This window comes from Neophocaena asiaeorientalis, unplaced genomic scaffold, assembly GCF_003031525.2.
Source record: "Neophocaena asiaeorientalis asiaeorientalis breed wild unplaced genomic scaffold, Neophocaena_asiaeorientalis_V1.1 scaffold79, whole genome shotgun sequence".
Lineage (NCBI taxonomy): Eukaryota > Metazoa > Chordata > Mammalia > Artiodactyla > Phocoenidae > Neophocaena > Neophocaena asiaeorientalis.
This window is the reverse complement of record NW_020175402.1, coordinates 854,915-865,775: the sequence shown is the minus strand read 5'-3', so window position 1 is coordinate 865,775 and position 10,861 is coordinate 854,915. Positions and strand designations below refer to the sequence as shown.

Genomic DNA, 10,861 nt, shown 5'->3' with positions numbered 1-10,861 from the left:
TGACTTGGGCTGAGAAGCGAACTCATGGTCTTGTTTGCTTGGACACCACAAAGTTAAGATCAATATAGAACTGCTGTGTCCAGAAACCCCTTATCTGAAGCTCTGCACCTGGGCTGGTAATCCAGGCTGCTTCTCTGTGTCAAATCTGGCTCCAACCCACCAGACAAGAGGGGAATGTTCTGTTCTCCCTGACATGATTTCAAAAAGTTTCTGACGGTCTCTGGTTTTAGGGAATGAGGTTTCTCAGTACTGTCTTTGGTGTTAATTGACAAAAGAAGGTTTGACAGCTTCATGTTTCACAGGAGTCCCTTGATGCCTCAATCACTTGGATGTGAGGGCCATCGAGTACTCCAGGGTTCCCATGGCAGTATGACCCCAGCTCCCTGGGCCCCATACTACTCTGGGCCTTCATTAGAACAATGAACCAAGTCTCCATCCATGCTTCCCGTCCAGACTAGAATCTCGAGGGTACGGCCCAAGTCAGACAGAATACCAGTAGCTGCTCAGTCCATGTCCATTGAATCTAAATGTTGATAAGTTTTCTTTCTTTTTAAACAATTTTTTAAAATTGTGGTATAGTTGATTTACAATATCGTGTTAATTTCAGGTGTACAGCACAGCGATTCATTTATACGTATATATGTATATATCTATTCTTTTTCGTATTCTTTTCCCTTATAGGTTATTACAAAATATTGAGTATAGTTCCCTGTGCTATACAGTAGGTCCTTGCTGACTATTTTATGTATAGTAGTGGGTATATGTTCATCCCAACCTCCTAATTTATCCTTCCCCCCACCTCCCTTTCCCCTTTGGTAACCATAAGTTTGTTTTCTATGTCTGTGTGATAGATTTTCTAAATGGAAAGAAAAAGAAGTAGATGGAAATAAAAAAGTGGATGGAAGCATATCAAACTGATAGAAGCAGCTGTGTAAGAGAGGTGGGAACGGGGGTGATTTTTACAAGTCTTTCCCAAAGTGGAAGTTTCTAAAACATAACCAGTATGAATGTTCTGAAAAAAGAAAATATAATAGAATTGTTGACTCTTAAGATTTAAAAAGTGAATTTTTTTAAGGTGACCATGTTTTTATTTTTCTTTTTGAATTAACAAAAAAAATTTTTTAGTTGAGGTAGAGTTGAAAAAAATGAATTATTGACACTTCAATGATTTTAAGATGAGAACTAAGTTGTTGACATTGTGGTTAAAAAAGAGCATTGCCACGCTGATCCTTTATCACTTTTATTTATTTATATTTAAAATTTTATTTATTTATTTATTTTTGGCTGCATTGGGTCTTCGTTTCTGCACGCGGGCTTTCTCTAGTTGTGGCGAGCAGGGGCTACTCTTCATTGTGGTGCGTGGGCTTCTCACTGTGGTGGCTTCTCTTGTTGCGGAGCATGGGCTCTAGGTGCGCGGACTTCAGTAGTTGTGGCACACGGGCTCAGTAGTTGTGGTACATGAGCTTAGTTGATCCGTGACGTGGGATCTTCCCGGACCAGGGCTCGAACCCGTGTCCCCTGCAATGGCAGGTGGATTCTTAACAACTGCGCCACCAGGGAAGCCCCCTTTGTCACTTTTAGAAGAGAATTGAAGTACTGACGTTGTGCATCTTCAAAAAGTGGATTGTTCTTCATGATTTAGAAAACAAAAACAAAAAATTGTTGGTGTTGATACTCTAATCATTACTCAAAAAATTAAATTATTGTCCAAATAGTTTTTAAAGGATTTGAATTGTCGATACTTGGAAATTTTCAAAAAGAAACTTGAATTATTCATTGAATTGTTAGCACTCTTAGGCAAGATGTCCTAACTCCCTGTTGACCATACATGAGGAGGGTGTCATAGAAGCTCTCAGCCTTCCCCTGAAGCTGGGTAGAGGACACTTGAGGGTCCATCGCCCAGCCACAGTGTGGAATTTTACATGTTTGGCTACCCCTTGTCCTAAAATTGTTTTGGAAAATTGTCTAAGGACTCTTCCCTGACCCACTGGGAAGAAGTAGATACTGCAGTGCCCTGGGAGCGCCTGACAGTTGCATATGTCATTCAGCATTGTCTCCATACAAATGATTAACATGTCCTGGCTCCAGAATTTCTCCCATCCTCCTCCACTCTCCTGTGATGCAGAGGTCTCTGCTCTGCTGGACTCAGTTCCTTCCTTGCCCTCACTCTGGCCTTGGCAGACCGGTTCTTGGGCTTTTGTAGGAGCTGGAGTGGGGCTAAGGACTGGAGGAGAGGGTTTTGGAGGAAAGAGTTGAGATTCCAGGGGTGGTTTTAGGAGAAAAATGTGTGGCAGTTGTAGTGTGTGGAACCAGTGGATGGGAAAAGAAAAAAAGGGAATTTTAAGAGATACTGTTGATACAATCACTTTGGAGATCAATTTGGCAATTGGTAAAGTCGAAAATGAGCACACTCTCCCAGTCAGCCATTCCACTTCTAGGAGTATGCCCTAGAGCCACTCTCACATGTGCACCTGGAAATATGTCCAAGGATGTTCACTGAAGCACTATTTGTAATCAGAAAAAATGGGCCCTGCTCTAAATGTCCATCAGGAGGGGGAAAGGATAAATAACTAGTGTTCTTGGGCAATTGAATACTCTACAAAACTAGCAGCAATGAACTGGAGATAGATAAATCAGCATAAATAGACGTCAAAAACATTGGGTGAAAATATTGGGTGAAGGAAGCAAGTTGCAGAATAATCCATATGGCAAGAAGCCACGCATGTATTTTAAAAAACCAAAGCAGGGACTTCCCTGGTGGCGCAGTGGTTGGGAGTCCGCCTGCCGATGCAGGGGACGCGGGTTCGTGCCCCGGTCTGGGAAGATCCCACATGCCGCGGAGCGGCTGGGCCCGTGAGCCATGGCCGCTGAGCCTGCGCGTCCGGAGCCTGTGCTCCGCAACGGGAGAGGCCACAACAGTGAGAGGCCCACATACCACAAAAAAAAAAAAAAAAAAAAAAAAAAAAAAAAAAACCAAAGCAATGCAATATATTGTTTATGGATATTTATATTTGCGATAAAAATATAATAGCATGGAGTGAAAGGATAAACACCAAACACCTTTTATCAGTCAGGATAGGTTAGGTCCATGCCAGTGTAACAAACACCCCAAATCTCGGCAGCTTGTAACAAGACTGTATTTCTTGCTTGTGCTGCATGTCCATCGGGGGCAGCAGAGAGGCTGTGTTCCACATCTCCTCGCTCTGGGACCAGGCTGACCTGGAGCCACCAGTTACTGAGGCAAAGGGAAATCGTCCTGTCTCTCAAATCTTCACCTTGGCCAGAGCAAGCCACATGGCCAAACTCAACTTCAAGAGGGAAGGTAACAGCTATCCTACTATGTGCCCCAAAGGAAAAGCAGTAATATTTGGTGGATAACCCCACACCCATGGTGGTGAAGACCCCTGGGAAGAGTACAAAGGGGCCTCCACCTGAACTGTAGTTATTTTAGAAAATATGAAGCAAAAATGTGAAATTTGTTCATTGTGGAGGGAGGCTATTTGGGTGTTTTGTTTACTATTCTCCAGGTTGTATCTTTTAAACTTTTCAACACTGGAAGCATAATTTTTTAAGGAAGGGAGCAATGGAACAACGTTAGTATTGAAAATTGTATACGTGTGTCCTTGTGGGGACCACGCTTCCTTTCATGGTATTCAGGAGAAACGTGAGTAAAAGAATTCGGTTGTTTTTATGTTGAGTTGGAGGCACGGCAGCAGTCTGCTGGACCTCAGCAACAGCCCACTGGGGTCCGACCTCGGTCTCCGCGTCGTGTGTGCATCTGTGTGTGCGTCTCCGCCCTGCAGCAAGGGCTCTCCCTGACCTTGTCCTGCTTAGCTCTGTTCTCTCAGCCCAGAGCTTTCAACAAAGAAGGTGCCTAGTAAATGCTTAATGAATGACTCTGATATGCTCATTTCTGTCTAAATAATTAGCCATTTCAGGGCAGAATCCACGTCGTCTTCCCCCTGTGAGCCCTCCTCAAGAAGAAGGAATGAATGCTTGTTGAATGAATGAATGACTGCAGTCCTCCTTCCCCAGCCCATCAATGGAAGCAGAAAATGCACAGCCCTGTCAATTGCAACAGGAGCCTCCCGAGGGGCCGGTAAGGACAGTATTTCTGCAGACTCTGCCGTGCTTTTACGCCTGCATTGAAAAGCCAGTGATTGTGCGCATGGCTGTACAACTTCCCAAGACTCACCAGTTTGGGTTTTTTTGGTTTTGTTTTTGATGTTGATTTTTTGTTGTTGTTTTTTTTCTGCCACACCACGGGACATATCTTAGTTCCCTGACCCGTGCCCCCTGTGGTGGAATCACGGAGTCTTAACCACTGGACCACCAGGGAAGTCCCTCACCCAGTTTTAACCACAGAAAGTCCTGTGTCCCAGGAAAACTGTGATGGTCGGTCACTTGACAGCAACTCCCTTCTCTCTGGGCCTCATTTTTTCCTCATTCTCATATGAGAGGGTTGGTTCTCTTCTCATCTCTACATATCACATCTAAGATTTTAGGAACAGGCCAGAGGGGAAGAGGTGAATCAAAGAAGGAAGAAAGACTCAATTTGGAATTTTCTGAGAGATCTTTATTTTTCACAAAGAGAGTGAATGGGCACTGCCACCCCGGCCTTGGTTCTAGTGGCTTGCAATGGTCTGAAAAAAGAGAGGGGAAAAAGCAGAATAGTCTAGTCAGGAACACAACTTCTGACGCCATATGGAACTGAGTTCAACTCCCAGCCATGTCACTCATTGGCTGTATGACCCTGGGAGAGTGACTTGAGCTCTCTGAGCCTCAGTTTTCTCATCTGTACAGTGGGGGTAATCATAGTACTTACCTCATGGGGGTTTTAAATTAAACTGTTAACTAAGGTGTCATCACAGTGCCTGGCATATGTTTAAGAGTCCATAAATGGTGGCTAAGACTATTGTCACGGACAGTATTAATCCTCCCTGACCACTCATTGCCAGATGAGGTTTGCATTCTCACTGGGGCCTGAGCCTCACCTATCACAGCTTCCACCACATTTCATCATTTTGCTCATTTAATCGTCTGTTCCCCACAAGCCACACATCACTCTATCCTCCATGACAAGAAAAGACCTGGACCAAAGGAGGCACTTCATATACACTTGTTGAAAAAAGGAAGTTCAGCAGTAGTTCAAAGCTCCACCCAGAAGCCCTTGAGATTCTTAGGGCCACACTGTAGCAGAAAACATCCTCAAACCCTTCTGGCATGTGCCCCACTCCCACTACTGACCTCCTAGGATCAGGATCTGCCGGAGCCCTCGCTGCTTGCCCTGTCCTGCTTACCTCCTCAATCCAGTCATTGAAGGCCGAGACTCGCGTGAACACTGTGGGCTTCTTGACGGTGTTGCAGCCAAAGGCAGAAACGAAGCTGGTCACGCCGTGGACCTGAAAGGAGCCATCTGCTGCCGGGCAGTTGAGGGGTCCTCCAGAGTCACCCTGGAATGGTTGGAGAGCAGTGGGGGACTGAGCTGTGTCTGAGCTTTAAGGAATTGGTTCAGACTTTGGGGATTTTGAGAAACCCTTCTATGACTTGCCCTCTCTGAGCCTCCGTTTGCTCCTTTGTGATGGGGAATGATATATATCTTACAAGATTTTGTGACAATTAAATGAGGTGATAAGTATATGGTCTTAGCGCAGTGCTTGGTAGAGAGGAAGCAACCAATAAATGGTAGTTCTGATTCTTAGTACCACAGTTAGTCATTTATATTGTCATTCGTATTCACTTGTACAGTGACAGCATTGCTTAATTATAACTTTAGAGATCATGGTGTCCATATCCCTTGCTGTACTGATGGGGATCCTGAGATCGAGGAAGGGACAGTAACTTGTCCCAGATCAAGTCGGTGTGTGAGCTGGGACTAGAGTCCAGAGACCAGAGCTGTGTGCCTGGGCCGCAGTGACTTCCTCCAAGTCCTGCCTGGCCTGGAGGCTTGAATGAGCCCAGCAGTCAAGATTCCTCCCTCTCCTCCCAGGCAGATAGCAGAAGTACCCTGGGCCCTGCACACCCAGCGGAGTGGCTGTAGCCCCGCACCACCTCGGGCAGACGAGAGCTGCCGACTCACATTGCACCCAGAGCGGATGTCCCCGCCGGCGCACACCATGGTCTTCTTCAAGGCCCTGCCCCACCAGTCCAACTTGGAGCAGTGCTCGTAGTCTACCACGGGCAGCAGGGCCTGCTGCAGCTTGTCCGGGAGCGGTCCACTGGCTGTGGAGACAGAGAGCATTGAGCAGGGGCTGTAGGGGTGCAGGGCTAGGGCTGGGATCTGGGAGTTGGGACTGGGAGCCCCAGAGTGGGACGGGGGGTTTGAGGAAAAGCCACTCTTCTAGTCTGATGGGAAGTCTCCTCCCACCAGGTTATGTGGTCCTGCCTGCTTTCTCCATCAGAACATCTCCAGCACCTGGCACGCAGAAGACAAAAAAATCTTCCATTGAACACATTCACGTTTGGGAGGGTGAGGGGAGAAGGCTGCCTCTGGAGGAGGAATGGAGGAAAAGTGCTCCTGATGTCGCCCTCAGCGCCCCGCCCCAGGCTCTGTCATCCTACCCACTGTCCCTATGGCTGGCTGGAGGGGTCAGCACGTACTGTAGAGACGGCCCCAGCCGCTGATGTAGCAGGGTGTCTCGTTGGGCAGGATGTCGCCGGCGGGAGGGAGGCTGGCGAGTTGGACCTTGTTTCCCAGCTGGGCGCTGTGCGAGAGCTTGATGAGGGCGATGTCATTGCTGGGGAGGAGGGAAGAGTCATGGGGAGCCTGGTCCTCCAGCCAGACCAAGCCCCGCCCCTCAGCTTTGCTTAGGATATTTGACCTCCGGGATGCGCCCGACGCCCCTTCTCCCTCCAGATCCCATGCGTTCCTACTGCTGAGCAACTTTAGGGAGCCCTCCAGGCCTCTTCAGCCCACGCCGACCCTCGGCCTTGGTAATTGTCCTCAGCTTTGACACCAGTGGTTCTCACGCATCAGCTGTGTCAGAATCACTGGAGGGCTTGTTAAAACACAAGTTGCTGGAGCCCATTCCAGAGTTTCTGATGCGGTGGGTCTGGGAGGCCCCAAGGGTTCACATTTCTAATGAGTTCCCAGGTGACGCTGCTGCTGCTGGCCTGGCGACCACACTTTGAGAACCACTGCTCTCTTCATCTGCCTGTTTGTCCCTCAAGTAATTGCATCTGGGTCTGATTTTCTCTCCACTCACCCCAGGAGCCCCTGAGGATGGGTCAAGGTCTTGACCATCATGGTCCCTCACTTCTGCATTGCACTTTCAGGGGTTTTGCACCCTTCTTTGATCCTCTCACCAGAAAAATGCTGAGCTACCCAGACATACAATTTTGCATATGCTTGAGAGGGTTAAGAAGCCCTGCTTTGTGTTCTCACCCAGTGATTTTCTCCTTGACCCTCATAACCACCCAGGAAGCCCAGAATGCCACCCTTGACAAGTGGTCAAACTGAGGCCCAAAGAAGGGCAATGACTTGCCCAAGCCGCACAGTGACTTGGTGCTGGAGCGTGACTCTCAGTCCAGTGCTCGTCCTTTAGCCCACAATGCCGGGCACGCAGGACGCTCTGGATGGATGCCCACTGAATGGAGGAACCCTTGGATTTGGGACAGGGGTGCCTGAGGAGTCCTGCGTTCTGAAGCCAACCAGCCGAGTGGCCTTGGGGGAGTTCCTGCCCCTCCCTGGGCCCTGCTCTCCCCTCGGTAGGGAGAGACGTTTGGTGTGGATTATCCTTAAAAGCTCTGTTGGCTCTGACCCTCAGCATGTGGGACCTGGGCTGAGGCTGCTGGCCCAGCTCTACTGTCCCTGGGAGTCTTCTCAGAATCAGTGTTAGGTCATAGATAGACCAGCAGAGGAGCCCCTGGGTCCCAGGCCTGAGAGTTCACTCACCCACAGGACACGCATTTGGAGTTCCAGAGTGGGTGCACGAAGAGGTCCCCAGCATTGACGGGGATCACCTGTTCGAAGCCCTCTTTCTCAGAGCGGTCATACTCGCCCAACACCACCTGGTAGGTCAGGGAGCTCCTGCTGGCGGAGGTGACATCAGTACAGGCCTGACTGGCCTCCCCCGTCCCCTCCCACAGTCCCCCACTGCCCCAGCCTGCCTGGGTCTCACGCAGGGAGGGGGCAAGTGAGAGAACTCACGAGATGCAGTGGCCCGCTGTCATGACCCAGTCAGGGGCGATCAGGCTGCCTCCACAAGTGTGGTAGAAGGTCCCGTTCTTTTTATACTGCAGGGAGACCTGGTGGCAAGGGAAGGAGGAGCCTGAGTGGTCTGGGCCCCACAACGAGGGCTGCTACCCACGGCTGTATAGGTTGTGCACTGCACAACTCTAGAGAGAATCATTCACACAGAATGGCACCTCTGGAAATGTGCAGTGCCTAGCCCACACAACTGTACCATCCATGGCTGCTTTCATGCTACAGTGGCAGAATTAAGTCATTGCAACAGAAACCACATGGCTGACAAAGGCTGAAGTATTTACTCTCTCGTCTTTTACAGAACAAGTTAGCTGACCCCTGTTGTAGACCAGTGCCATCCGTAGAACTTTCTGTGATGACGGAAATGTTCAGTATGGTCCAGTATGGTAGCCACTAGCCACATGTGGTTATTGAGAATTTAAAATGTGGTTAGCATTGAGCAACTGAATTTTTAATATTACTTAATTTAAATTTAGGCCTATGTGGGAAAAGAATCTAAAAAAAGAGTGGCATATGTATATGTATAACTGATTCACTCTGCTGTATACCTGAAACTAACACAAATAAATCGACTACTGTCCAATAAAAATTAAATAAATAAATGTAGATAGCCACATGTGGCTAGTGGCTACTGTGTTAGTGCAATGAGTCTAGTCCTCTGTGCTCCCTTCACTGACCTCTATAAAGCCCTTCTTCCCTTTATTGCTCCAGACCTTATAGCCCTGTTGTATAGTTTGAGGGGTCTAGAGATGAGTCCCCCCAATCTCACTCCTTAAACATCTCGCTGAACTTCCACCATTAATGCACCAACCCCTGGGTCAAACACTGCCCTCTCCCCAGAGTCTACTTTTAACTTGCAAACAGCCCAGTGAGGGTTACAGATTAAATGGGCAAAACTTCCATATGAAGTAGATTGTCCCAGGGTTTCCTGGCCTTTGGAGACTGAGGTGAAAACTGGAAACAGCACAATGAGGTCCAGAATGAATATCCTGCAATCAGAGCGTGGGGTGCAGAGCCCATGGTGGGAAATAGTGCAGCTGGTATTGCTCTTACCTGCCAGGGCCAGCTGTAGGGGACCGCATCCTCACCATTGACAACGCGGGAGGAGAGGCTGTAGGAAGTCTGGCCAAAGCCCGAGGCTAGAGGGTAGAGTAGAAGCGTCAATCAGCTAGAGGGTCCCCCAAAGCAAAGAAGAGGTCTGGGTCCCAGTCCTAGTTATGGCACAAACAGGCTGTGAGATGCCATACAACTCCTTCCCCTATCTGAACCTCAGTAACCACATATGAACAAGGAGCATTTGGACTACAGCAGGGATTTCTGGACTCCCAGGAGTCTAGGGAGAGAGATGAACATGTGGCTTCCTTTCATGGCAGGAATGAAGGAGTTGCACTTAGAACCGTGCCTGGTACCCAATGAGCCCTTGAGAAGTGATAGCTATTGTCGTGAAGAGTGGTGGCTTTGGAGTAAGACTGCCTGGATTCAAAGTGCAGCTCTGCCCCTGGTTCTAGGATTGGCTACTTTACTTCTCTGACGGTCAGTTTCTCTACCTGTAAAATGGGGATAATAGTAGTACTGACCTTAAGGGGACTGTTGTGAGGGTTACATGAGATAATATACGAAAAAATCCTTAGCGTTCCGCCTGGCATATAGTAAGCACTCAGTAAACATTATCTGTTACCATTCATTATTGCCAGTCAAGAGATGCTGCTTGGAGGAGGTAGCCCTGAGCTGTAATGTAATATGGCAGAGAGTCCAGGAAAAGGCTAGACCACAGGATATGGAGTGCAGTAGGGGGAATGTGAGAGGAGAGTTGGAGGGTTAAGCAGAGGAACAGAAATTCCAACCCAAGCAGTCTAACCACAGACCCCAAAGTCTTTCCCACTAGACTTTGTTTACCACCCACGTCGAGGACTCCCACCACAGACCTTTGGGTCCCCCAGTCTTCCCCCTGAGCTGGTCTATCACCCACAGCTTCCCCTCTATTCTCCTGCTCCAGCACCAAGCTGAAAACCTCCACAATCATGCCCCAGATACAAGCTGGGACCTCTCCTATGGAACCAGGTATTGGGTTTGCGAGACTCAGGGTGGGTTGGTAGATTTCAAGGGCTCCTGGCACAGGGCAGCACAGGCTGGGGTCTTACCAAGGGCCACAAATAGGAGAAAACTCAGCAGCCGGAGCATCGTGAGTTTTGAGATGGTAGGAAAGAGATCCATAGCCTGAGGCTTTAATATAGGGCAGAAGACGGGTGAGGGGGGTCAGACTGGGCCCCATTCCCGGAACAGGTGGTAGAACACCAGGTCTCCCATGGTCCAAGGCTACAGCCCCCACCCACTGCAGATGGGGGAGAGTCAGCCAACAACAGGATCCAGGGTTCCCTGCAATGTGTGGCTGCACAGGTGGCACTGAATGGCAAGCTGATAGCAGGGGAAGGGGCAGGAAAGTTCACATCAGAACAAGACAGCCTCTTCCAGGAACAAACATAGGCTCTGGGACTGGTCACACCTGGGTTCAAATCCTGGCTCTGACATCTCCAAGCTTTGCATCCTGGGACACATTGCTTAACCTCTCTGATCTTCAGGTTTCTGTCCTCTAACATAGGGTTAATATTAGTATCCACCTCAATTAAAAACATTTTTTGTTGAGGACTTTATCAG

The 10,861-nt window shown here is 48.6% G+C and overlaps 1 protein-coding gene across 1 annotated transcript; it reads right to left on the bottom strand.

The window, feature by feature from the left end:
• Positions 1–4,555: 4,555 nt before the first annotated feature.
• LOC112414336 (chymotrypsin-like elastase family member 3B) lies at positions 4,556–10,400 on the bottom strand. Its single transcript, XM_024766806.1, has 8 exons — positions 10,348–10,400; positions 9,260–9,345; positions 8,150–8,247; positions 7,895–8,029; positions 6,601–6,737; positions 6,080–6,222; positions 5,301–5,453; positions 4,556–4,643 (listed from the first exon to the last, which is right to left on the bottom strand). The coding sequence occupies exons 1-8, from the start codon at positions 10,385–10,387 to the stop codon at positions 4,626–4,628; spliced, it is 810 nt and encodes a 269-aa protein (XP_024622574.1). The 5' UTR covers positions 10,388–10,400; the 3' UTR covers positions 4,556–4,625.
• Between the last annotated feature and the right edge of the window lie 461 nt (positions 10,401–10,861).